The sequence below is a fragment of the Buteo buteo genome, chromosome Z (genome assembly GCF_964188355.1).
Source record: "Buteo buteo chromosome Z, bButBut1.hap1.1, whole genome shotgun sequence".
NCBI classification, from domain to species: Eukaryota; Metazoa; Chordata; class Aves; order Accipitriformes; family Accipitridae; genus Buteo; species Buteo buteo.
In genome coordinates this window covers 15,961,242-15,989,165 of record NC_134204.1, presented here as the reverse complement: position 1 = coordinate 15,989,165, position 27,924 = coordinate 15,961,242, and the positions used below count along the sequence as shown (strand labels likewise).

Sequence of the window (27,924 nt, the reverse complement as noted above, 5' to 3'; positions counted from 1 at the left end):
CATGGAAGGCAAAGCTTTTCTAGCTGAGGGTAGGTTTTGTGTGACGAAGCTACAAGTACAAACATGATAACCAAGAGAGATGTTTTATCTGGTAGGTATTTATTGATAGTAAGAGATAAAATCTGTCACTTAAAAAGCATACAGGCTTCCTGCTGATAGTACTGCACTTGCTTGATCAAGCACTTGCTATCCAGCCCTTTGTCCTTGTTTGCATCTGAGAATAGGCAGGAGGGATCAGACTGTCAGGACAGGTACCTGAACGGACTTGCAAGGTACACCATACGTGAACAAAGATGTCACTGTCTGACTACACAAGACAGCATGCTTAGCTATGTAAGGAAAGAGTGTAAAAGACTTCTTTTATTCAGGAACAGTCTTAGGAGATTGTCCAAAGGTATCTCCAGGGGGACTGCATGCAGAGTGTCTCCATTTCTCTGAAGATATCCTTTCCCTAATAGCTGCCTTTGAGAAAGTTTTGCTGTGGTGGAAGGCCTGTGTGTGCAATGGTCTGTAAGGAAACTGGTCTTGGCACAAACATAAATGCATGTGACATGCAACTGAGTTACTTGTGCTTACAAACGTAGCTCATGATAATAGTTATGACAATGTAAAATGGAGACTCTTAATGAAGTGGTTCTGTGTACAAGAAGCTGCAAGCATAGAAGTCTTCTCATTACTTTAAGCAGGTTTTACTATTAATGCACATTATTTTGACCTTTAAGAGCTTCAGGTTCAACAAAAGGTTCAATACCATCCATAGTTTGCTCAACTGAATAAGGCACAGTAGGAAGAACTTACTTCATTAAAAGAGAAGAATCATACCTCTTACTCTGTAAAACTTATTCTTTTGGGTTTTTTGCAATCTAAATCTACTCAGTGCATGCATATGTTTGTGTGGCTTTAAGAAAAATGTTTTTACAATATCAGACACTGTAATCCATTACTATAAATGCTACTTCGGCAATTGCACATCAGCAATATTTTTTAATTTTGATGGAAATGTGAAGTAAACTTGCCAGCGCTAAGTCCAGGGCCTAAGCAAGAGTCCTGCCATGACCAGTAGTGGCAAGTGCAGCTCTGCCTAACGAAGAGCCTCGGGCCCTGATTCAGAGCCGGCCAGAGCTGATGCACACAGTCTCATCAGCTGTGGTGGACTTCACAGCAGAGCTTACATTTGGTAGAGCAAGGTTCGAAGTACGTCCTGCCCAAGAGTTGACACATTTTGACATATCCCCTGGCAATAAGCAAAATGAACCGTAACATGTCTTATTTGCTCTGTACATCACAGGGCCTTATGCTGACAAGGGTGACAGTCTCCCCCTGGCATTTGAGCCGCCCAGCCTCGCACTCAGTCATGGTCCGATGGGCAGCAGAGCCAGTCACTTCAGCACAGATCTGGATGCCTCCCTCCTCGCACAGCCCGTCTTCATCACAAACACAGCTGTTGGATTGTGCTAAGCAAAAACACACAGGAAAAACAACTCAGGATGGCATCCAGCTCAACAAAAAACAGACTAAAATGTTTCCAGCAAAACTGTAGGATTGACAGCAATTTTCTGGAGGGGACTCAGTACAAGAAAGACATGGACCTGTTGGAGCAGGTCCAGAGGAGGGTCACCAAAATGATCAGAAGGATGGAACACCTCTCCTGTGAGGACAGGCTGAGAGAGTTGGTGATGTTTAGCCTGGAGAAGAGAAGGCTCCGGGGAGACCTTATTGGAGCCTTTCAGCACTTAAAGTAGGCTTATAAGAAAGACGGGGACACACTTTTGAGTAGAGCCTGTAGCGATAGGACAAGGGGTAATGGTTTTAAACTAAAAGACGGTAGATTTGGACTAGGTAGAAGGAAGAAATTTTTTATGATGAGGGTGGTGAAACACTGGAACAGGTTGCCCAGAGAGGTGGTAGATGCCCCGACCCTGGAAACATTCAAGGTCAGGCTGGACGGGGCTCTGACCAACCTGGTCTAGTTGAAGATGTCCCTGCTCATTGGACTAGATGACCTTTACAGGTCTCTTCCAACCAAAACCATTCTCTGATTCTATGATTCTTTTCCTAACCAGAAGTAACATTAGCTGATATTCAGGTTCAGTGGAAAAACTAGAAGTGGAAATGAGTGGTGCACTGCTGGGGCTTCCTCTGCTTAGAGAGGCTGATTGTGTATATGGGAAAAGCTTGCTCAAGGTGTCTGAGATATTGCTCTCAAAGACTTCTATGATGTTACTGCTTGAACCAGTTCATGTATCTACTACTCCAGAGTCCAGATAACATGTAAGACGAGAGATCTGTCCTTGGACAGTAATACACTGACCATGCAGACACTTACAACTGGTATCTTTATTTACATACAGGCAGTTTCTCTAAGATCAGACGATCTACTCCTACAAATAAATGTGCATAGTTCTATCAGTGACAACAGCTAAATAATCAGATAAAAAGAGGGTCCCATCTGAGATTTATTTTTCATAACTGTGTCTTTGTTTTGGTGTTGTATGGGGTGGGTTTTTTGCCTGTGTTTGTCTCTGCTGAAGCTCCAGACAGTTTCAATTATCTTTTTTTGTTATTATTTTTGTCTGTTCAACCCTGTTAGACAAAACAGATGAACTCCTATCAAGTAATCTTTTTTATTTTCAAAATATGACAATAACTGTGCCTCTATCTAGGGCACTTCTAAAAACCTAATTTACTTCTTTATGTTCCCATTTCTGGCAACCCTCCATTAAATGCAATGTAGTGTAGGATACTCACGGAAATTAGATCAGGGAATCTGAAAACTTCCACTGCAGACAGATTACAGAAGACTGGGACTATTTCCTCTGAGGGAAGAGACACTCACCTTTATCATAATATGAGAAACTGGGGATAGGCAGTGAAGTACAAACAAAAGTAAGTGGCTTTCCTAGGTAGTATAGAATAAGACATCCAATGCGTTGCCACAAAATCCTGCAGGGGAGACTGCTCAGCAAATTTCAGAAAAGGATTAGCTATTCCTGTGGGCAGTAAGGATTCCCACAACTACTATGTTAAGGAGTTTGAAACAGGTGGATACAGTGAAAAAAGAGTAGGGCAAGGGTTTCACCCAAAAATTCCAGAGGACCAGCAGGGTAACTCACTTAACAGGGACTAGGAATAAACTTTAGCTGTAGATAGTGCATTTTGTTACGATATCATGCAGGATTTTCTTTTCTATGGTTGGAGCTTCCTGGCATGTTTGGACACCATCACTGGGCTGATCGTTTGAACCAGCTTAGCAGTGCCTGGTGCTTCTGGGAGCATGTGGTGATACCATACCAGGACAGACCTGCAGCTAATTTGTAACTGGGGATAAAGACTTCATTTTGGTCATATAAACAATTTTGCTTACAGTTGTGAAGAATCTCTTACCATCGCATTTTTCCCATGAACGGCACGATCCACATGATATTTCAGCTGCCTGAGGTATTTTGCAGTTTTCTGCATTAGTAAGAGAATATTTTCTGCCCATGCACTCCAAGGCATGCATCTTGCAAACAGTTAAAGGTGTGTTTCTCTTGGTTCTTTGATCTGTAGCACAGGTGTCCAGGGAAGGGCTGAAAACAAAAGCAGGGATCACACTATTTAAATGTGCTTTATCTTGGTACCTCTTAAAAAGAGCTGAGGGAGTGGAAAACATTCAGGGTCCAGTTGCAATTTCCCTGTTCATTGAAGTACATCATAGGAGTGCAGCAAGTGAACTTGAGACATAGACACGTGAATAATTCAGACTCCTTCCTTTTCCACAGGATGCTGCACCTCAGCAAAGACAGGATCTGTTCCCTCTGAAGGACAGGGATATTACTGGGTATTTGCCATTGGCCTCAGTAGAGAGCTCTCTCAGTGAGAGCAAGACTTCAGTTAAAAAGTGTTCAGATCTCAATTATTCTCTAATATATTACACACGCATGCACCTAAGTACATACACAGAAAACATTTCATATATGTATAATGATATATACACACATGCACATATATTAAAATATAAGTATTTCTTAATTGTAAGACCTTAGAATATACTTGAAGACCTTTGCTGTCCTTTAAAAGCCTCAGCTTTTACTAAATAAAATGTTATGATCCACCATCAGAGACCAAAAATATTTCTGGAAATACATATATATCTCCACAGAAATTTTATGAAAAATCTGCTCTATTTATCCAGGGAACTTGCTTGTTTATTTCTTGAAATTCAGATATTGTTCTAACACCTACAAAAATTAGCTTGTAAAAGTGGTAACAACAATTCTTGGACAACCTTAAACAGCGTTTTCTTTGAGGACAGTTCCGGAAAGTTGCCATCATTTGTGTTTGTCCTGGTTTCAGCTGGGATAGTTAATTTTCATTCTAGTAGCTGGTATAGTGTTATATTTTGGATTTAGTATGAGAATAATATAGATAACACACTGACTTTTTCAGCTGTTGCTAAGTAGTATTTGTACTAAGTCAAGAATTTTTCAGCTTCTCATGCCCAGTCAGCAAGAAGGCTGGAGGGGCACAAGAAGTTGGGACAGGACACAGCCAGGGCAGCTGACCCAAACTGGCCAAAGGGACACTCCATACCATGTAACATCATGTCCAGTACATAAACTGGGGGGGAAGTTGGCCGGGGTGGGGGAGGGGGGGAGTAGATCGCTGCTCGGGAACTGACTGGGCATCAGTTGGCGAATGGTGAGCAATTGCATTGTACACCTTTTTTTTTTTTTTAATATTCCAATCCTTTTGTTAGTATTGTCATTTTACTATTGTTATTATTATAATTATTGGGGGTTTTTCCTTTCTGTCCTATCAAACTGTTCTTTTCTCAGCCCTTTTTCTTTCCTGATTCTCTCCCCCATCCCACCAGGGGCAGAGTGAGCAAGTGGCTGCATGGTGCTTCATTGCTGGCTGGGGTTAAACCATGACAGTGTTTCATGCTGTAAAGTGTAGTATGGGAGGAAAAAGCCTTTCCATTATTTCTAGATTTTAATGTCAAACCCCAAGCTTCTCCACTTGTTCTCAATGCCATCGCTGGTATCCGCATGGAGTGAACAAAAAAATGCTTCTCCTGAGCAGGGCATACCTGTGCTCTCCAGGATGCGCTTTATAGCCACATGTAAGGTGCTGCGCAGGCTACAAAAGAGCAGAGATGTGCTTCCAGGGGACAGAGAGCTTTGAAATATGGCTCCAAAGATTATTTTCAGCACAGATCCTCCTTCTGAGCTCACAAACACTCCCACAGAAACTTCCAGTGTCTAATGGGTCAGTTCTAAGTGTCAACCTCAGCTAAATAGGTGTTTGGTGGGGAGGAGAGGTTGACAAGGAACAAGCAAATGACCCTAATGAGTTTCACATGGCTGCTTGAAGGGGAGGATAACAGTACCTATGAAAGTGGCTTAGAGTAGGGAAGAGGAATTTGGAGGAGGGAAGGTCTAGTAAGAAAGTCCTGACTCAAACCTTGCTCACTTGCTGGCCAAGTGTTAAGGCAATTTTTCCTTTTTTTTTTTTTTTCTTCCCCTTGGAATTAGGAAGTGGGGTTTGGTAGATCTATAAATAAGGCACTGAGGAAAAGTGCCTGCTCCAAGCTTTTGGAATGGTTCTTTGAGAGATGATTTTGAAGCCACTTAAAAGAGCTGGCTTTACAGAAAGTTTAATCTACCTGTAACATAGTGCACCTTTAAGATATTTAAAATTTGGCACAGAGTTTATCAGCTGAGCTTAAAAACTTTGCTGCATCTATCTGCAACCAAATATGTCTTAAAAGATTATTAACTGTATTACATCTCCTACTTAAGTTAGCATCCTCAGCTGCAGTTGGTCCCTTTACTGCTGTGCTTAGTCAAAATACAGGCCACTAAATCCCTCAGTTTGTTGCCTGAATTTTCCTTAATGCTCTTCTGTTAACATAAAGAATGAGGTTAACCCTCTTATTCTGAGGCACAACAAGAGGATGGCTCAATGGATACACAGCACCAAGCAGCTGATAAAGGAAGCCTTTTTCTGCATGATATTGTTTTCTTGTCTGGCTGCACAGCCTATGAGTTAGCAGTGCACTGATTTATAATGTTAACATTATATTTACAGACACAGGTATGAGAGGAACTTCATCTTTAAATAACATCTTAAATTTGGAAGAACAAGGTGTGATCCAGGTAAAGCATCTAATCTATCATTAAGTTGTTTATTATGTTTAAAATTGTTCAGAGGCCACCTTTGTTTGCCTGAGTGATAAATCTCAATATCTGAGTCTTAAGGTCAAAAACTTATATAAAAGGCATCTTAATTTAGCTGAAAAGATTAAGGCCAGGCAAAAGTGCACTAACCTGTCTGCTTCGCACCACTTTTGCAATACCTAAAACAGGGGAGGGAGGCTGATTTAACCAGCTGCCAAGGTTGAACCCAGGGAGTTCATGGTCCATATTACTAACCTCTAGCTACAGTATAAACCCTCAAGTTGTTTTGAGAGTGCTTCATGTATTTGCTATGGCTGGGTCAGCTGGGAGTAAGCCAGTGGAAGTCAACATATTCAGATGCATAAGAAAAAGGATGGAGAATCTGTACTCATACAAGAAATTAGTAATTTGCACTCATTGCTGAGGAAGGATATTACAGGTCTGGGAGCACCACAGCAGTGCAATAAAAAGTATTAGAGGCAAGGAAGAATCCTTGTGTAAAGTGAATGTGAGAAATTCAATACCTTTTACCTGAAAAAGAAGGCTTGGATAAGAACAAGCTGTTACTAAAGCACATATTGGGAGAAATTAAATAGCAGATATAAGTCAGCAGATATGTTTTTTTCCCTTTCACCTACAATGAGAGGCAGGCAACTTTCAGTGAAACTAAAAAGTAAAAAATTCAGCATGCTGGAAATTATTTTAACTTCTTAAAATTATATTCAAGACCATAAGTTTTAATATAACACAGGCCAAGAACTCTTAGGAGATACATAGATGCTATGCAAATAAGTGGGGGTGGGGGGGGAAGAGGGGATAGTATTTAAAAATCATAAAATATCATGTTTCAGTCTTTAGCTACTGAGGTTTCATCTCTATTAACATACTAACTGTGCTCTGACCCCTTCCTTGCACTGGGGCCAATTCACACAGAATAACTGGTGTCCATACTGTTAAACTCTCTTTGCCCCTAGAAGATAGGCAACACATCAGATTGCCTGTTAGGAATGGTCCCTGACCCTAGTAACTTCTGCACGGTGCCTGGGAATTATCTGGAGTTGGCTGTTGCCAAAGCTATACCAGGAGCTGCTTTAGCAGTTTAGCAGCTCTGGTGCCCAGGATCGTGATTGATGAGGATAAGATGTAGGCTAAGGCACCACGTCATGAGGAAAATTACCCCTCATCAGCCTGTTGTGGGGTTCTTGTGCTGTCCCTGGAAGTCCCTTGCTAGTCTCTTGGAAACTGAAAGGATGTAGGATGGATCTGAAACCATGGTGTTTCTGAATTCCCACGTGAACTCTTGTTCCCAGCTCTCTTCCAAGCAGAGGCTGCTGCTGAAAGTCACTGCCACAGCAAAGCAAGCCAAGTTCTGCTCTCTGAGGAAGGACCAAGATCTGCTTACATGCTTTATTCCTACAGCCTTAACAGGCTGGCAGATTAGTCTGCTTTGACAGCTGATGATTTATCTTTCTATTATTAGATGTGTTATTTCAAGACAGAGTGAAAAGATGGCATCAGGTAACAGAAATGACTGTTATCTATCTTCCTGCCATTTTAAACATAATTATAAAAAATAGAGACATGCAAGTAGTAGATTAATTATAACTGAAGCTTGAATGCATAACTGAATGTAATTAATTTAACCTCCAAGGTTATTGTAAATCTGCCCAAGACCTTCCTAGCATTATGGAATCCCATTTTCTTCTGTGTAACTAACCTCAACACACCCATACCTCACCTCAATGAGTATTGAGACAAAAAGAGTAGGACCAGATTATTTAACATATTTGGGTATTTAAGGACAAGAATAGAGTCTTAGCAGAGTTGTTATAAACCTGGCACTTATCTTCACATACAAGACGATGGCCTCAGACCCTAGGGAAGTCCCCAGTGGATCTACAAGGCTCACCAATTTTAATTTTAAGATGTTCAAAGTATGCTAATTTTGGCTTAGAACCAGAGTTACCATGCAGGCTGACGGAAAGTACACATCCTCCACTGAGAAGTTCTGCTACCTTGAAATCACTTGAGACAACTTCAAATTTTCTTCCTACTACTACACAAGGATAAGATAAATTTGGTCTGTTATCCTGGAGTTTCCAAACTGCTCAGCTCTGCTGTGACATAAACCTGGCCACATTTCATATCCAAAGCTCACACCCACTGTGATGACTTTATAGGAGACTTCGTCTAGTCTATGCAACCAGCCCAGATGTTGGAGTACTGAGCTCTTTGGCACATCTAGCCATCAGCACCAGGTGGTCTCAGGTGTATTCTTGCTCCTCCTCTATTTTGGTTCTCTTACCTCCATGTCTAGCAAAGAACCGAGAGGGTTACTCATTTCCTTGCATTTCTCCTGCATTGCTTATTGCAGAATATAGACTTAGATCAAACAGGAAACAATAAACTCTGGTCTGCAAGTTATGAGGTCAGGAAAGGTGACGTGACTTGTCTGTGCAAACTGCTGTGTAAATGGGAGATTAGATTATTGTGCCCTTCATGACTCTCCAGTCCCTCACCAGGGAAAAGAAATCTGCTTTATTTCACTATCTTACTGCTTTGATGGTTTATGTCCCAAGGGCCTCTGTTCTAACTTTCCCTCAATCTTCTAAATCTTCAAAATATCATTTTATCTTTTTCCATCTACTTCACAGATCAAGTGGAGCTGAAATTATCCCTTCACCTTCTGTCATCCAACCAAATTCCATCACTGCTAAAACCCACTGACAGCTCTGACAAGGCAGGTAAGTGATGAACAGGGCATTGATTGAGCTGTAAAACAAACAAAGTATAATGCCTCCTTCTCATATGAGTAAAGCTTTCTCATCTGTCATGGACTGAGGACTTAAGAATTTAATTGGTCTTGAATAAAGTGAGGAAGTAATTGACAAATTGAGCCCGAACTTACCTACACTCATAGGGCATTTTGCACACACACTGTGACTGATGCACTTTCTCCCATGGTTGACATTTAGGCTCTGTCACTTCTGGTTTCACACTGGGCACTGAGGTAGAAGAATAGAGACAGTGCTATTAAGGGTCAGAAAAACAAGGGCTGTTAAAGCATGTTCTGCATGTTCAATAAAAGTATCTACTGCATGGAAGGAATCAACACTATTAAAAAGATATGATACACTTTGCAAAGTTACTGTTCAGTGATTTATCCATGGGTCATGAGTCAGATGGAAGGAGACAGGTACTATGTTCAAGTTTAAACATTCATCTCATTTCTGTAGCAGCTGTTTGTTTCTGCTAAACTTAGCAGTGCTGAATCATAGCTAGCAAAACTTCATCATTAGGTTTCAGAGTTACTGGCTTTACTACTGTCACTAGAAAACCTAAGGCTCCAAAGTCCTATGTAGAAATGTGAACCTGAATATCTTTATACACTAATGATAATGAAAACTGCAAGTTCCATCATTAGTCCTAAATCTGCACTAACTTTACAAATAAAAGCAATAGTGATTCTTCAGGAATTTTCATGATTGCACATGTACTGTTCTTTGAGTGCTAAGTTGTATGCCAAGTTTGAAAATGAAATAGGCCTTTGCTAAACATTCCTCTGGAGATTTCTGTATCAAGTAATGGCGAGACTTTGCTAAAGCTGTATGGGCATAATTTCTGAGAAAGCTTTATCCTGATTTGTTCTTTAGATTAGGTGTCTGTAGTTTCCTACTTTAACATGAAACTTTAATAACTCTGAAAATTGTTGCCTTTAAAAAGAATTTTTTTTTAAATCTCCTTTAAGGATTAAGACTTGCTGAGCAAAATAGACACGCAGAAATTGCCAGAGAAGGGGAAAAAAAAAAGAGAGAGAGTTGCAGTGCATTGCAATACAGACAGCAGGCATAACCCTGTCTTCCTGCAGAGGGGAAACTTCCACCAAAAATCACTGTCTTGCCGCCACACCTAGGGCTTTTGGTTGTGCAGTTGACTGTTACCGACACTACTGCTGACTAAATACTCTCATCCAAACATATGTGTGCCACTGTGACTGTGTATACATATCTTCTTAGTTTTTACCCTTCTTATCTTATATTCCTTGGCTTTTAAACTGTTGTTCTAATTGTTATTCTAATCTAATTGTTGTCACTTTTTTGTTTTTTAACTTTTGTACTAATGTAATGCTCCCATACAGCCAGGAACAAGATGTTTCTAAAAATGGAGGCATTTGAAACTTGTTTTAATTATTACTGGAATTTGAATACATAATGTAACAAAACCCAATGCAAATCAGTCACTAAGGCTAAAGCCTAATGAGTAATTGGCAGCAGTACTTCAGCATCGGTACTTTAGCACTTCAGCAGCAGTAAGCTGCTTATGTACAGCTATGTTACTCCTGAAATCCTTACGCTTCCTGTGCATGTGGATATGACGCAGCAGCTGATGACTTACACTGAGAATCTCACAGGGCTGTTGCCTTGTGAGGTCCAAGCCTGACTGTCACCTGCCTCTTCCCTCAAGTCAGGCAACCTCAGGCAACAGCTGGCTGGTAAGGAGAGGGCACACATGAAATGTAGGGGACATGGCTGGTCTTCTACAGCAGTGGCTGTTGTCCCAAGCAAGTGTCTCCCTTGGGGTATGAGAACATCTGGGACTTTGGGTGAGGACGTGACTGGCCTGAAGCAGTAAGGTGCTTGGATGTCTGTATGTCACTCACCAGCATCGTGGGAGTGCACAAGAGAAAGCCTTGTCTGCCTTCCACAGCTGGAAAGGATGACTTAGAGCTGCTGTATGCTATAGCCCATTTCCCTCTCTGCCAATGCCTGCCAATATCAACCCAGTGCTTAAACAGCTGTTACCATGAACTTGAATGAGCAATTCCCCCTTGCTTCCAGTTTCTGGAGATTTACTCCATATCAGTTTTGTGACTGTCAGATAAGCAAAAGGAGTCATCTAGCCCTGTCCTTCTCTGCCATGAGGGGCTCTGGTGCACTGAACAGCTAAGGTGCAGCTCACCGGGTGGTGGTGTTACAGAACATGGGTGGAAAGTGAAGTATACTTGGGTGGCAGAATAGGCAGCATACATCCCAGGCAATCCCTTAAAATGTTGTTAGTGATGATACTTGATATCAGTAGGGGAGTGGGAAGCAAAAAGTCATAAGGAAACCTCACAAGAAATGTCTTAAGGCTGTTTGAACAGCCCACAGGAAACACATGCTTATGTTTTCTGCACTTCCTGCTGGTGATAAAAGTACAGCTTCTATATCACTATATCAGCTATAGCTCTATCTATATCTTATCTACATAAGCCATAGTCTGTTGAGGAAAGAAACTCCTGCACTGCACTTGGAGGAGTGCAATGGCTTACCTGGTCTCTTGCACTGGATAGTCTTCATGTCAGGAGACCACTTGAGACTGGGCTCACACAAAATGGAGCGTGCCCCTTCTAAGTGCATGCCGTGTGGACAAGACAGAGTTATTCTCTCACCGATCTCATATACAGGTTTCCATGGCTCTCCCTGCAAACCCCCCTCCAGGACAGGCAGGAGACAAGCGGTTTCTAAGGATTGAAGCATTTGAGATAGTCACAGTGAATCAGTGGACTGCGGAAAGCAGTCACATATTTTATCTTCTCCTAAATTCCTTAACAAATTGAGGGGTAAGGTTACCTGATTTTCATGTAGAAATGTATCAATCATGTTAGCACAGGATATTAACTCATCACGCCAGCCAAATGTACGCAATACCAAGGACAGAGTGACAATATCTTCTCCTACTGCCTGCAGGTCCAGCCCTAGCTTGAAGAGGGCTTCTCTGTTCTTAGGACCCATGCTTCTGTTGAGGGTTCATACTAGAGAGTAACATCCTCGTAGACAGAGGTCATACACACAGGACCCTGGGAGACCATGTAGCCATACACAAAGAAATGGCATTTAAACTGTGTGGCCTAGCATTTGTGGGCAGTCACTCCTGTTTGGAAGGACAAAAGGATGGTGTTGAACTGCAGGTCTGAAAATTCCCAAGTCTATATGGTGTGTGGATTGTCCGGCTCATAGTTCACAAACGAGTTTCACCATGTCTAGTGCACACAGGCGACTCACGGGGGGTTACAAAAGTGACCCAGCCTTGGGTTGCCTTGAGGCCCTGTCTCTCTGCAGAGATGACCCACGGGGAGCGGTGTAGGCAGCTTAGCCCTGGGCTGTCTGATAAACCCTAAAGTAAACAGGGCAGTGGCTGCACCATTCAAAGAACCAAAACCTGGACTGAGCCTTGAAGTCCCTTAACAGATAGTATGCCCCGAGTCTCAATCCAATCACTATCCAGTTGCTGAGGAAGCAAGGTAAAAAAAACCCCAGACCTGGAGGGTTTCAGCTTCAGTTTCAAATGACAAACTTGTGTATTCAACCAACCACAGACCAATGAAGGAAAGATAAGGGGAAACTCCACTCAGATATAGATAATCCATTTAGGCATGTATCATAATCCACTCAGACATAGTCATACACACCATTCCACAAGTCAGGGGATAAAAACTCTAAGATTCAGGTTGGGAAGGGGGGGAGTTACTTCTCTAACTATACCGTTGACTTGCGAAGGAAACTGTCCCCCCTCCTTGATAGGGATGCCAGTCAAGGTAACTTCCCTGGGATTGAGAGCCCTTACCTGGAGGGGTAAGTGAATATTTTTTATGCTTTAAGTTTGTAAATGTGTTTGTGGTTGGCTGTGAATCGCTTGTGGTTGTAATAATGTACTACTTTTGCCTTAAAAAATTGCAATAGTGGTGTGTTAAGTCTGTAAGTGAAGTTCAAATAAGTTGTTTGCTTGAACCTTGCAGTTAAGTCTGCCAAGGAAGTTCAAGTCATTTGCTTGAACCTTGCAGTTAAATCTGCAATTGAAGTTCAAGTCGTTTGCTTGAACCTTGCAGTTAAGTCCTTTTCCGTCACATATGGTCACACTCAAAGTTGACTTACAAATAAAATGTGCAGGGGAAAAAAAAAAAACCCTAATGGTTACTGACTAGGTTAGAGGAAAAGAGTGAAGTGGGGAGATCATCCAAGATGTAAAGCGATCCTTGGCATTGTGTTCTTAAGACAAGACAGTTATTTGAGAGCTTTGTGGTTGGCCAGTGCTGCCCATTGGACCTTTTCCTCAGCTGGCTTTAGACATTGACTCATTCCCATGGCTCTTGGATGTAGCCACGGGACTGAATTAAGCAACAAAGTTTGTTTCCCTGGGAAGTAATTCCTGGACTGGAATTTAGTCTCCCTTACTTCCAGCCTTCCTTAAAACCAGAGTTTATGGGCATGTTTCTCTTTCAGTATTACAATATCTGGATTCAAAATAAAAGTCAATTTAGACCTGATTATGTCTAGGGAACTGGGAAATGCAGGTGTGCATTTTTCCCCTGTTGTTGTTGGAAAGCAGATGTTCAGACATGTTTCACTGGAATTCAGGAGTTGTATTTCAAAACAAGAATCAGTTGGACATACCCTGGCAATATTGGTCTCCAACTTGCCACTGCAGATTACTGCCACACTTAGCAACAGGATCACCAACAAGAGAATATCCATGTCTGCAAGCGTAAACAATGCTTTTCCCAACAGGGTATGAGTTTTCAGCATTCTGAAAGAAAAGGAACAGGTGAAATTTTGGATATACAATCTAGGAACCACCAGCAGTGTTGAACTCCCTTTGACTGTGGGATGCAGTAGTGGAGGACAGTGAGAAGTATTGCCACTCTACAATGCACTAACGAGAGTGTCTAGAATACTGGGGCCAATCCTGGTTATCAACAGTTGTAAATATGACCAAAATGGAGACAATGCTGTAAATAAGTTGGTAGAATACACAATATTTGGGCTATCTTAACATAGCAAAGGGAGGGTTAGGGTTGAAGGTACCCTGTGACAGGGTTCTGGCAGTGGTATGTCAGTGACGGAAGAGCACTCTCCTGCCAGTGCATAAGCTGACTGCAAATATGGCTGTTATTAAGCATTAGAGGGGGAACATAAGCTCTTGAACAGAATTCTGGGGGGATCAATTCCAATTGCTAATTCTTAGGATGGCATGTTATCATCTTGCTAAAGGTTAATGTGATATGGTCACTCAAAAGAGCTGGACTTGAAGACATCTTTTCTCATTTTCTATCCCACTGTCTTCTAAGGAGAGGTCTTATGAAAAATGGAGACTACTCCACAAATTGCAGGGTTTTACCTTTAGTTTGTGAACTAAAAATATCAATAGAGGAGACAACTATTGATTACCCCCCAAAGAATCACTGGCAAAAGAGGGAGCACAAAATTTTGCATCTTGCCTCAGGCTCCATTTGTGCAGAGGCAACTAATGGATTTTGAACTAATCCTTTTATCTATACATTGAGCAAAAAGATGCTAGACAGCCTTGTAAGATGGAGAAGGCATAATCCATTCCTCCAAGGGAGGAATCTAGTCTGCCTTGTTAAATAGGCCCAAGTTACAGTGACCCAAATACCATGCCAGATCATAGTTTCACCAGAGAACAAGGAAGTGCAATGGTGATTTACAGGGCGTATAGTGAAGATTCCTAAAATCTGTTTATAATTTTATTACGGACTTGCTGGATGACATTGAACAGTTTCCTTTCTGTGCTCTTTTTTCTCTAGTTTCCTGTGCTTCAATATGTAATTCATGTTGCTCAGAACCTTTTTAATATGTTTAGGGTAAAGGACAAGTAGATTACATTCGTCTGTAAGTACCATGGTCCAGAAAAGCAAAGATTTTATTCTGGTTTTGGGGGTGGGGCTTTTTTGGTTTTCTTTTATTTCTAGTAAGAAATCTTGGCTAATGTCATGGAAACTTCAGCTAGGGAGAAATGCTGAGAGAGCTGCTATACAGTAGCTCTGACACTAAGCTTGCCAAGATAAATACAAATTTGCAAGTGAATATCTGTATTAACTGTAATAGAGACACTGCAGGTAGGGATAGGACAGATAACAGAGTAAGAGAAATAACTTACTTGAACAAATCCATTTTCCAAGAGAGGAGGAGGTGAACAGAATTCTGTAGGAGTTATGGATAAATCAAAACAGTGTGGTTCAATCAAGCTATGAAGCAAACAAAAGTACAATTTAGTTTGAATTTAGTCTCCCTTCCTTTCAAAATTCTACACTTCTCAGTGAAGCCCATTTTCAGGACTATTATGTGTCCCATTTACATCACAATTACACTTAAATCAGGCACTGCCAGGCTATCTGAGAGAGTGCTAAATAGAATGATGTCAAGTTTACTGGCTTTTACCCCATTTTCTACTCCTACCTTGTATCAGATTCACAGCTTCTGAATTTCATTTTGTTCCAACTTAAATATGAAAGCTCAGTAAGTGATCTTCTCCCTGAATTCAATAGCTTATGCACCCTTCTGAAATAAATTTTTAAATCTTCCAATAGTCGTGCTCCAAATGTTTTTTTCTGCTTACCGAAAATGCTGCAACTCTTCATCTTCACATGGTCTGCTTTCATGCTGCTCTCCTATGCAGGCCTTCCCACCACCATGCGGGGAGGGGTTGTTGCAGGTTCGACTCCTTGATTTCCGTCCCCCTGAACAAGGACTCCAGGAAGACCAGCAGCTCCAGTGTCCATCAACAACACCTATGCAACATTTGGGAATATTTCACGTTAAACCACCCTGTAGGTGTTTCAAAGGCACAGACCTTTCAAAGCTAGTGGTGGTCCAAATTGTGCTGTTACAGAGAATTCCAGATTGCAATGATCTAATCTTTCACCTTTCCCAAATTTGCCTTTTATGTAAGTATAATTCCATGGAGTCTATATGTTATCAGAGTCTGAGAGAACATAAAAAATAGCTATCAGCTACAACTAAATACAAACTCAGAAAGCAAAAATTTTTGAAGCTATTGATACTCATTAATTTAGTATGCACACTTATTTATAGAAGGTTACATTTTGAGCAGTTAGTATTGTCCTCTGCATTTAACAACAATAATAAAAACAGTTCTTTGCTAAGTACTGTTTGGACATGTAAAGCAACGGCTTAGGCTCAGCATGACCCTCTCCATGCTGCATGTCTGCAGCAATATCTGACCCAGGCAGCCACTGCACACCAGACACTCATTCAGGGTGTGCAGTGGGACAGACAGACTCTGGAAGCAGGAAAGCACATTTTGCCACTTCTAAACTCTCATGAGTTCAGAGAGTGCTGACCTGGCTGATCTTGCACAAGAGTTCCCAGCTCACAAGCTGCTCCAAAGGTGTAAGGCTTGCAGTAACACACACACTGAGTTCCTTCCACGGCTGCCTCACCACCATTCTGGCAAGGCTGACATTTGCAGGGATCATTTTCAGCCATATATTCTTCAATGGCTTGTTTTAGGTAATGCTTTTTGACTGACGAGCAGGGCACTTCCTTTACCAGCTCATATAATGGAGTTAGCTACACGCAGTAGAGAAACATTTACATTAAATAGTTATAAGCAGGATATAAGAGTTTATAAGCACATTTCATCATGCAAAATAATTTGTGATGTACGCTCTTGCACATGGGAGTTGGCAGATGCCCTAATTTGCTAGCTAGCTAGCTAAAATCTTATGTTAGTATTTAATATTAACCTTTTTCTGGAAAGTCAGCTCTGCATAACAGCATCCCTTAAAGCTAGTGGTAGATTAGTCATGTTTAAACCTATTGGAGCTACAACATTATGGTTGAGATAAAAGTGTAACACAGCCTACCAATGTTCAGTAACCCGAATTCTCACCCAGCTATTCCCAGCCTTAAAAGCTGGGCATTTAAACAACCCATTATGATATTTCATTGAGCAGTGATTGAAGGTAACAATAAGTGAAAACATTTTGCATTTCTATTGCCTATTTTATGACATTCCGTGCTTTTACATTTAAATGAAAACTTCCTGCCAGAAATCTTTTGGGTCTATAGCATTCTGCAGTATGTGGGCAGTTCCCAAAAGGGACTTAGGCAAGGTAGCAGTGAATATGGCCATACCCAGCTTTGAAGCATCTAGCTTCTAGACTCTCCAGTTATGGTAAACTTCTGGATGCAGAGAGAAGGAGGAGGGATAAAAGGGATACACAGAGGTTGGCAAGCTGAGTGGAAGCCACACAGACCTGCCAATATGCATTTCAGGAAAGGGGATATCTCAAATCCGGGCTTTCTCCAATATTAGGGTGGTCCTCTATTCTTAAGCACAACTCCACTAAAGTCACTGAGGGCTGTTAAGATTGTAGGTATTGACCTGCCAAAGGACTTAGATTCATGATGCAGCTGACATCATATGGCATTTTCTTCCTGTGAACATTTTTTTCTTTTTTGTAAAGTGACCTGAAAACAAAATGACTGCAGACTACATCCTGATTAATCACCAGCTATAGCTTAATCATTTCTTCCCTTGAGGTGATCCCATCTGCTCGTCTCTGCTTCAGGAAAACAGCCTTACCTTTTGTTTAATTACTCTGGGATAGTCTGTCACTGATCTGGCCCAAAAGGAGTATCTCTGACTGTTCCCAGCAGGATTATTCAGCTCTAGATAACTAAGGCCAGCAACAGCACCTGGGCTTCCTCCTTCTATGTAGGGGTCTCCTTTAATCTTATTACCACTGCTTCCTGTAGATTCAGCATGGAAAATACAGAAAATAGCAGCATTGCTATATTTACAAATGGAAATAGAAACAATACATGCAAAAATTATGCTAGCAAGTAGTGAAAGGACTCATTAGTGCAGGTCAACCACCTATGCCTGGATTAATAGCTCCTACATTGATAATATATAAGAAGTATCTGGTTTTGCAGGTCTCTTGGCAGCCCTGATGTAGGGTGCCCAGAAAAGTACTAGTTACTGGGAAACCATTAGCAATGATTGATAAGTGTTGGAGAGCCTTTTAAACCAGGCACTTGGTTTCTGGGTTCAACATGTTAAGATAGAGTTCAACAAAGCTATCAACACCTACTCCTCATTTTGACAGCTGTTTAGGAGGAGATGGAAGATGGAGACATGACAACTGTATGAGTCACTGTTCAACATTTACCTGAAGAAGTCTGTAGCAGTTCATCCAGTTTGGAGCACTTTGTTTTCTTCTTTTTCACAATGAATGCATTCCAGCCTGATGTGGTACACTCATACATGTCTCTTATGCTCATACCTGCAGATAATTGATCCATTAACAATACTGTATACAGAAAGTATGTTGGTTTCATTTCCAAGTTTCCCATTGACTTGAGATGTCATGTATTATGCCTAAATTAGAAGGCAACCAACTAGCACATCCTGTAGGAAGGACACATTGCTAAAGCCTTTGGATGGTGGCTGAGAGATGGGAGGTGTATCTGGAAAAAGTTTATTGTTTCTTTCATCTCTTTTCTCAGCAGTCCCTAATTCTACAGCACTGCTCCACATGGAGTGCCATCATATGTGTCGCTCTAATGTTTGCTCTGTTTGTAATTTATTCTCCTTTACACAGCTTTACTCAACCTTCATCTCCAAGTAACTTTTAAGTTTTAACATCATTTGAGATTTATATTGGCACTAGATTTCAAGTTTAGCCTGATGAGGTCCTGAACCAACTATCAAATCTTTACCACCCAGAGCACTGCAGGTCACAGATGTAGATCTAGAACTAAATGTTGTGGTTTGAGCACTTTTTCTAATCTTCTTTCTTTTGCTTATGAAAAGAATGTGGTGATTACTAGAAGTCTCTTACTTTATTTGAGATATTAGCTGGAAGAACATGCAAATAAATTTTTATTTTTGTTTATTCACTTTGTTGCTTGTAACAAATACTCTAGTACTCTACCTTCTGCTTTCATTTTGTCAGTATCCATATAAAAAATAACTTTGTAATGTCCTCCTAGAGATCCAGAGTGTAAGAAATGAGTCCCAAAACGTTCAATAAGTCTTCGGTAGATGTTGTACTCATAGATGACTGGAAGGTTGGCCAGTTCCTTCCAGAAGGGCTCCGCAAGAGTGAGAAAGTCTGGGCGGTTGTTAATAAACTGAGCAACTTCCACACTGTTCTCAACAACCATCAGCTGCTTACTCTGGGGGAGGGAAAAGCCATCAGTCATGCTCTGTGTCACTATCAGGGTGGTTCCTACTAGCCAGATGACATGCAAGCTATATTGGCTACAAACTAAGAGATTTACAGAGCTGTTAGATATGTCTAAGCAACTCAGTGAATGCAAAAAGAATACCCTGAAGTTAGGAAATATCTTTTGGACCTTTATTTGTAATTGCTGTAACATCTTTCTTTTCCTCCTGCATACATGAAAGCTAGCATAAGAACAAATAAGAATGGAAAATACAACTCTTCAAAGCTAATGGTATTTTCCAACACCAGAAGCCTGGCAGTAGCAGGTTAACAAGCTTTGTCTGAAGGCAAATGAGAGGCACTAGAAAGGTCATCTTTGCACGCTGTTTTGTCTAGAGGAGCCTTTCTTTGTAAGGGGCTCTAGCCATTTTGAGAATTCTGCTGAATTATAAAATCCTATATGCCTTTACAATATAGTTCACCTCAGCCTCCCAATGTTGCTTTTGAACTTTGTTATGCTAAGTTTCAAATATGTCATTGTTAGTGTGATAACATGAGCTTGGGTGCCATAAAATGTATAAATTTGTTACTTGTTTTCATTTGCTATAAGGTAGAGTTGATGATACCTCATAATTGATAGTTACTCTCAAATTGTTTATCTAATGCTCCTTTTTAAATAAGTCAAAGGCATAAGCACTGTGACCTCCTGGCTGTTTAAGACAACAGATCTCTCAACGGAGTTGTACTAATGGAAAATGTATTTTAAAATAAATCAACTTTAATCACAGAATTATTTCAATTTTTTTGCTCCAAGATACTGACAGAGGTAATAAGGAAAAAAAAAGGGGGGGGGGGCAGTAAATCATTAGAAGAAAATGGAAAAAAATAATCAATTATGAGAAGAAGCAAATGTTTTTCTTCCTCAAATAGGGAGGAAAACAGCTAGGAAATAAATAAATTACTAAGAGGTAAAATGGAGAAAGTAAAAACAGCAGCCAACTCTTCTTAATTGATAACCAAACCAGTGATCTCTTTGTAAAGTTTTTATGGGATTTTTTCTGTCATGCACTTTGTGCCAAAATATCTGGATAAAATAGTATTTGTTTCTCACTATAAAAGCACATGAAAAAAATGATGAAAATGTTTATGCAAAATGCTAAGCCACAGTGGCAATTTATACATACCTTTTGACTGTGTTGCAGAATTTTATTCTGTGAATAACTGTGTCCACTGTTTGATTTTTCATACCTCTCTGTGTGTTTCATATAAGACCAGCTGCTGTTGAAAAACTCATAACTGAAATCATTCTGAATTTTAACCTAGAAGATGAAAGATATAATTCTGTATAAAGGGCTTCATGAAGGATGTTAAAAATAATAACTTACAGAGTAAAGCAAGTCCTTCCTGATGCAAAAAATCCGATGTGTTGTTCAGGCTGAATCCATTTCAGATTTCATAAAAAGTACTGAACACTATTGGAAAAGTATTACTTGTATATGTTTTTTTATATATTTGCATATTAAGTATTTACATTATGATGGATTAAGGATTACATTAAGGATTGCTTGGCCTGCCTTTGATAAATGTGAGACAAACCATATCTCTGAGACAGTGACTTCAAACAAAGCCTATCTCTGGAAGATCTCTGCAAAGCACCCCAAAGCCTAGCCTTGTGCACATAACATTTCTTAGGGTGATTCAGGCCACTACTTATGCTAAAGAGATGGCTTTACACTCAATCTAACTGTGAAAGTATTAGAAATCACATTTAAGGAATTACAGGGGGTTTTCCTTTCATTTTAGCAAGATATACACCAGTTTGTATTTCAAAATAATAAGCAACTGCAGACAGGGAAGAGGTGTCATTCAGCTGTGTTTAGGGAAGTCTACTTGCCAAGAGACCCTACAAGCTTTCCATCATTCTCCCAGTTTTAATCATGACTCTAAATATAAAGCTGTCCTTAATGGAAACATACCTGGAAAGTATAAGCAAGAACACTTTCACTCAGCCTGTAGTATTCTCTCCCATCGCCACTAAAGACCTTTCTGCATTGTCCTCCAAAGCTTTTTGTATGAATGACTCTTCCCCTAGTCTCACCAGTAACGGCATCTAAGCTATGAGAAGAAAAACATGAAAGATCATTAAGACAGAGAAGTAGCAAATTATTTTACAGGAGGCAAAAATTACCAAGCAATTATAACTGAATGCTGTACCTGCAGATTAAGATCATAAGCTGTTTTACCCAAGAAAAGGGGATATCAACTGATAGACTTCTATACCTGCAGAACTGTAATGTCTATAGCATGTTATGATATGGAAACCAAAATGTTGCCCTTGATTTGCCAACAAAAATGAACATGTATCAATATCTCTTAACATGAAGACATTCATGTCTATCACAACTGATTTTATTTTTATTGTTCCATTAATTAATGGAACACAGAAACAAGAGAGCATCCATTCCAAAATGTTTTCTGTATTGTATCTGAATTATAGCACATATCAGGTGATACAACTACACTAGAGAAACTTAAGATAATTATTTTGCTAGGTTGTAGATGGGCTATATAAACAGAAACCCATATAGATCCACAATACTAAATGCAACAGCTATGAACAAAAAGAATGAGCCTTGCTTGCTCATTTTTTCCAAGCTGATGATCATGTGTTATTGGTTAACATTCATTTCATATCTTAAAAGATATTTTTCAATAGCAGGAATGAAAGATAAAAGGCTTTATTCTGTGCTTCAGATCAAAGGGCCTGTACATCCTGGCTGCACACAGCCATTGGCATCATGGAGGCTGTTGTACTGAACACTTTTACATATGGGATGTTTTACCATAGGCCCAGGAAGCCTATCTGCACAGCCAGAGCTTGTAAATACAACAGAAATGTAAATGCATTTGGCACCAGTACTGCTGAACTTAGCACAGAACATTACCCTGTTCCTGTAAGTTCTGAATTTGGAGGTGTTTTGTCAATATCACATACAGTCGTCTTCTCTTCACATCGATCTTCATCTGCACCATCTTCCTCACAATCCTGATCTCCGTTGCACACAAGAGATCTACTAATGCACTGACCTAAATCAGAGCAAAATGCAAGGGGAAAGGAGAACTGTTTGTTCATTTAAAAATAAATCACCTAATATCAAAGTGAAGGCCCACTTATCTACTACATTAATGAACTTGTTCACTCCTATGATGAACAGGAGGGCTTATGAAACAACACTAAATGTAGACATAAAGAAATAATGTATAGTAGACTTGAGGGAACCACAGCCATTCAAGGCTTATGATCTATTAATAAAACAGTTGACTTCTAAATTTATTTCCTGAGCTTTCATCCTTTGACCCTATCACTTGTGATTGACTGTGATCATGTCTCTGGCAGCACCAAAACATGTTTATCATGTTTCTCTGTGATAAACATCTACCTACTGAGATGATGTGCTTTTTTTTGTGAAGGTAATGGAAGCTGCTTGGATATGAGGAGTGTTCTGGGGAGCATTAGTTTCCATGACCCAGGTGATTTCCAAGATGTTTGGATATAGCCTAGAACAGCTTTGAACAATCACATCTAAGGTTGCACTCCTTAATTACCTTCTCATAATGAAAAAACCTGTACTCTGGGGCGAATCAATAAGGCAGAATGACTTAGAGAGGCTACCAGGGCTACAGCATATTATCTGCAAAGCTCTGCAATACTACAGATGAAATTAAAAACATGCATAGTTGAGGCTGGGAAAAAAGGAAACATACACCTAAATCAAATTTATCTGTAGGTCAAGGGTTCTGCAAAGCCATTGCCCATTTATTAAAGTTTGAAGATAACAAGGTTATCTTCTTAACTCTATGACCAGAAAATGGTGAAAAAGATCTTGGATGGTACCTGAGAAACACCTGAACCGATCACCACAGCCATCCTCTGTTGGGCATCCCCTTGTGGGGGTGCATGGTCTTGTTTCAAAGGCATCCCCAGAGCAGGGGTTTCCCCCATACTGGCCATAAACTGCTACTGTCCGTCTCCGAATCTGAATGCAAATCAAGGGAGATCTTAGAAAATCCAAATGCAAAGCAGGAAAAGTTTACTAGTGTCAAGACAATGCTACCACTCTACTGTTATAAGGAAATGAGACATTCACTATTTTTTTCTGAGAACAACCACACTTGGTATTACCACAATATGGTAACACTCTCAAGTTAATAGAAAGACAACTATTTTATCTATAAGGTCTTTAGACTGATGCATAAGCTTGGCTGGTTTGGTCAAAAATCTAATATGTAACTGAAACCAAGAGAAAGGTGCTGACAAATTTCACTTTTGTTTTACATTTTTAGTAGGACCAATCATGACTGAATTTCCTAAGTTCTTCAAAGTAAACAATGTCATTAAGGAAGATGATAAAATCTAACATCAAGAAGGCTACTTTTTGCTTCTAAAAAGAATAAGTACTGACTCATAGTGCATATTTAATTTTGACTGATCCCCCCCTAATTGATGCAACATCAAAATAAATGAGAAGGAAAATCGAAAGCAAGTGTCCTGCACATCAATAGAGTTGCACTGTAAAAAGCATCAACTTGTTTTCATTGAGGATAATACTTTGCAACCAAGTTTTTTTCCTTGAGACATGACTCCACTGATGAAAAATCAGCAGAATTGGTTTAAACTACCACCAGTGGAGGAATGTCTCAGTTTACCAAACAGTTCAGCTGAGCCTTTTGGAACTATCACCAAAATAAAAAGTGCACAAACTATTTTATAACATGAATATCATAGCTTTGAAAGGGAACACACTGGGGACAGACTGGAGGATTTCTCTTCTGAGTTCTTTATTCCTCTACCTTCTTGTTCTGCTGGGGCTTTTGTCTGACATCTGATTTGGGCTTTTAAAGATACAGTGACTCCTTAATTACTGGGAAAAGAAGTATATGCTTATGAAGTCATGAGTACAGAAAAGGTGTGTCTGTCTATACCTGTTTTTGAGTACAGCCATCACACTCGGACCAAGGACCAAAAGAATTCCAGCGGCAATGGATTGGAGGGGAAGAGCTACTCCAGTAGTATTTTTTGCATTTGGGAAAAAAAAAACAACAAACCAAAACAAACAAACAAACAAAAAACAAAACAGGAAAATCATCAAGGATTTCCATCCATAAACATTAGTGCAAAACTTTCCTAAACAGCAAGGCAGGCCTTCAATAACAATTAGGGGTATGATCAGGCTTCCTCTAAACCCACTAGGATTTGCTTTTCATGTGTAAGAATTAAATCAGCCCCAGCTTGAGCTTTCTGGTCACTGAAAAGAAGAAACTAGATACGTTCACCTAGCCTGAAGATCAGCAAGCACTTTGTGCAACCATAACGCAACCTTCAAAGACCAGCTTCAAATTGCAAAGCAGGGAGAGGCCGGACCACGCGTGGAGATCGGCGGGAAGCTGCCCGGGGCTCTGCGTGCCGTGGCGTGCGGCCGACCTGCCCACGGCAGCTCTCAAACACCCAGTTTGCCGGTGGGAGGCACCGAGGGTGCTACCTGCCCCTCAGATCAGGGCTGGCTCGGGGTAAACTGCGCCGTCTTTCTCAGATGTGCATTCCTGTGGCTCACACCACCGCTGTGTGCTTTTTTCCCGAAGGGCAGCCGACTTCTCTGGGCAGAGGTAAGGGACACCATAATGCCTCACTCTTGTCACCACTGATGGCAGCGGCAGTGCTGGCAATAAACGGTGTCTCCTCTCCCAGGAAATGTATCTGAAGGCCCCTATAAGCCCTGCCCCATGTCACGCACCAGAAGTTGTCTGTTAAATTACACATGCTTAGTCTTCAGCATGTGATTTACTAAAGAAATATTCACCTGGAAAAATTGGGAAAGAAGCCTGAAACTTCCAGCAGCAGAAAAATCCCCAGCACCTGAAAAAAGAGGAGCAAAAGCAAACTTACTTTATTTTTCTGCTTTTTCCATGAGCTCATGCAGCTGTTCTAATTTTCTGCAATCTTTATACTAGTCAGCTTAAGAAATAAAGCAGTGCCACACTGATTTTCCTCAGCTTTGTTGTACAAGCTGTTGTTTTTTAGTTTTCTTCTTTCTTACAATATTGCCCAATTACATTTTCAACTAAGTACTTCTCCATATAAATTAATATTTCATTGTACTTGCCGTATTCACTTCATCAGTACAAATTAAGTAAGCAATTGTCTTACCTTCATGTTAGAGGAAATACTCAGATATCCAGCAATTACCAGGGAAAAGCACTTCTACTCAATTCAGCAACCAAAGGAGTCAGTCAGTCTGTCTGCTACTGTATGTCTCTTCTCACTGCGCCTTGCTATTCTGCTTTTCCTTCCCTAAAAAGGCTGAATATTGCCAAGGAATTTCAATCTTAACCCATCTAGTCCTCTCCAGGGAAACAGCCTGCTTTGGGAGCTGCTCAGTGTTTTTAAGACACATAAATCAAGGCTTGGATGTACTGACTGGGGCTGGCACAAAGTTGTGAAGAGTGCTTACTGGAACAACAATCATCTTTTTCTTATCTTCTCTCTCACAGTTTCTTTCCTCTGGACAAGACTTTTCAGAAATCCCAAGCCAGTCCTGGTGTCACACAGAGTACACCACAGCTGAGTCCCTGGCTTCGGTAGGGAGAGCTGCTGTGGAATTCAGCTGATGTTGCTAAGGTTTAATTTTGATCATGAATCTTCAGTTCCACTTCTGCAGTCATGCTGATTTTTGTGTATCAGTTCTCACACTGAAAATCAGCTCATGGATCTGAATGCAAGTTTTGCCCAATTCTGGCATGGTCCTGCCTGTGAAAGACTTCCCGAGATCATACACAGCCCCTAGCTTCAATGACACACCAACAGCTGGCTTTTTGTGGGGATGCTCTTACACCAGTAAGAGCACTTCACTTTCTCTTTCCTCACCCTGCCATGGCCTCTTATTTTTTTCTTTTGACTTTTTTTCACTTTCCAGAGCTGATCCATTCCAGTAACAGCAAGAAAATGCCACTGCTGGGGAAATATACATGCATTTATCCTAGCGGAGCCTGGATTAAGCCCTCATGGAAAAGCAGCACCCCTATCTGAAAACACTACATACACTACCTCTCAGGCACTACATCCATTTTGAACAGTTTAACACAGTCCTAAGAAAACTAAATGCTTCATGTCACAGCATCACTTCATGGTAACTTTTAGTTCGGCACTCTGTTCTCATGGTCTGCTTTCCTTAAGAAGATGCCTAGATCTTGGGTGAACCACTCATGTGAAGGATGCCTATGTCCACTCCTAAGAAGTCAGCAACCCCAGAGCCAATTTAGCTAAGCCAGAGCCTATCTTTGGGACTTTTCAGGTTCAGTAACTATGAATCTTTTTGATAATGTAATTCATATCCTTTCATCACTTCTGTACATATTTTATTGCTTTTGATCAAAATCCTCATGCTCCTATCAAGTTTTATGACTGATTTCTGCGACACTGTCAGTGGTCATTTGGCTATGAAGGAAATGATTAAAACCGAGTTAAGCCCTTTAATAACTGGCCCAGAATATGGGAACTCCGAAGAATATTTTATCTCTCCAGACATATGTCTTGATCTTGCAGTTAGCCGTCTTAATGGCTTAGACAGCAATTTTGCTTTCTGTAAGTACATCATTAAATATAATAACGCTCAAGATAAAGATATACTGTAATTTTCTCACAAACAAAACATGCAAATAAACATAAAAGAAGACAAGAACAGCTAGCAAAGAAAGTATGTGTGTGGGGGGCTCTGCCCCTAATTAATGGGTAGTAAAATCAGTGACAGTAATCGGTATCATATTCAAATGAGTTTATACTGATGGAATGTCTTCTTGCATGAAGCATTTCAGCAAGACAAAAATGTTACTTTGACAGATGTTGTATAATAGTTCTTTTAGCACACATTTTCAGGTACCTCAGCCTGAAGACATTTATCTTCTTTTGTTTGGAAACAGGATCCTGCTTTTTTATTGACCTGGCTTCAGCACTAACAAAAGCAAAGAGACAGAACCAACAAGGTGCAAAACAGAGGGAGGTTAGAGCTGGACTTGTGTCGCTCCTAGGACTGCAAGTCCATGGGTCCCGTGGCACTTTAGTGGTTTGCTGTGGATGAGTCTTCAGTCTTCTCTACAACAGTGGGACTGTGAATGCTTGACTTTTCTTTCATTTCATAGGGTACTTACAGTAACATTTTTCTGCTTGGCATTTAGGCTCTGGACCATTTAGATAGTTTCCTACTTTTCTGTGTTATTGATATATGTGCAGTTGCATGATAATGTACTTGCACTGCAATTTTGTGACGAGGGACTATGCAGCACCTAGTACAGTCCCAGTCTGACTGACAGGCATTTCTACAATAACATAATTTATAATAAGAGGCCAGATTGAGCGACCTCCCCAATTACTTCCTCTGACTGCACAGTAGTGAGGGACAGAGTGTAACTTACAGAGATGGGGCTGATTTTCCCTTACTGTTAGTCAAAATGGCAACAATCTACTAACCATTTTGCAGTTAAAAATGTGTTTTATCATAGCAGCTTTAAGTTCTTGCCAAACATTTCTACTGTCTGTTCAGAAATAAACTGTCTTTAGGCTTTAAAAATGATGTTTTAGGGGGGTAGAAGAGCAGTAGTTTGAGAGACATAAAGGGTTAGCCATAAGGCAAGGCATTTCTTGTCTTGCACCAAATGATAATTCTAGCACAAGAATGATTAATGCAATGCTTCACTTGCTGGGCTAATGATATCCTGCCTGGTCTGGAGACAGCA

General features: G+C 40.4%; 1 protein-coding gene across 1 annotated transcript; it reads right to left on the bottom strand.

Annotated features, from left to right (window-relative positions):
• Window positions 1-78: 78 nt before the first annotated feature.
• Window positions 79-25,500, bottom strand: C7 (complement C7). The gene is made up of 18 exons (XM_075019692.1): window positions 25,343-25,500; window positions 24,996-25,051; window positions 24,121-24,196; window positions 23,033-23,174; window positions 22,083-22,224; window positions 21,114-21,252; window positions 20,322-20,456; window positions 18,904-19,147; window positions 18,139-18,252; window positions 17,550-17,716; window positions 16,303-16,531; window positions 15,558-15,729; window positions 15,099-15,186; window positions 13,595-13,727; window positions 11,473-11,664; window positions 9,070-9,166; window positions 3,385-3,569; window positions 79-1,454 (listed from the first exon to the last, which is right to left on the bottom strand). The coding sequence occupies exons 1-18, from the start codon at window positions 25,346-25,348 to the stop codon at window positions 1,267-1,269; spliced, it is 2,505 nt and encodes an 834-aa protein (XP_074875793.1). The 5' UTR covers window positions 25,349-25,500; the 3' UTR covers window positions 79-1,266.
• Between the last annotated feature and the right edge of the window lie 2,424 nt (window positions 25,501-27,924).

Excerpts from the sequence above, each read along its gene's own strand:
- C7 (XM_075019692.1), bottom strand. Across the intron at positions 23,175-24,120 it reads ATGGCTGTACTCAAAAACAG|ATTCGGAGACGGACAGTAGC; the intron begins GTATAGACAGAC and ends ATTTGCATTCAG. Across the intron at positions 18,253-18,903 it reads TGACAAAATGAAAGCAGAAG|GTATGAGCATAAGAGACATG; the intron begins GTAGAGTACTAG and ends AATTATCTGCAG.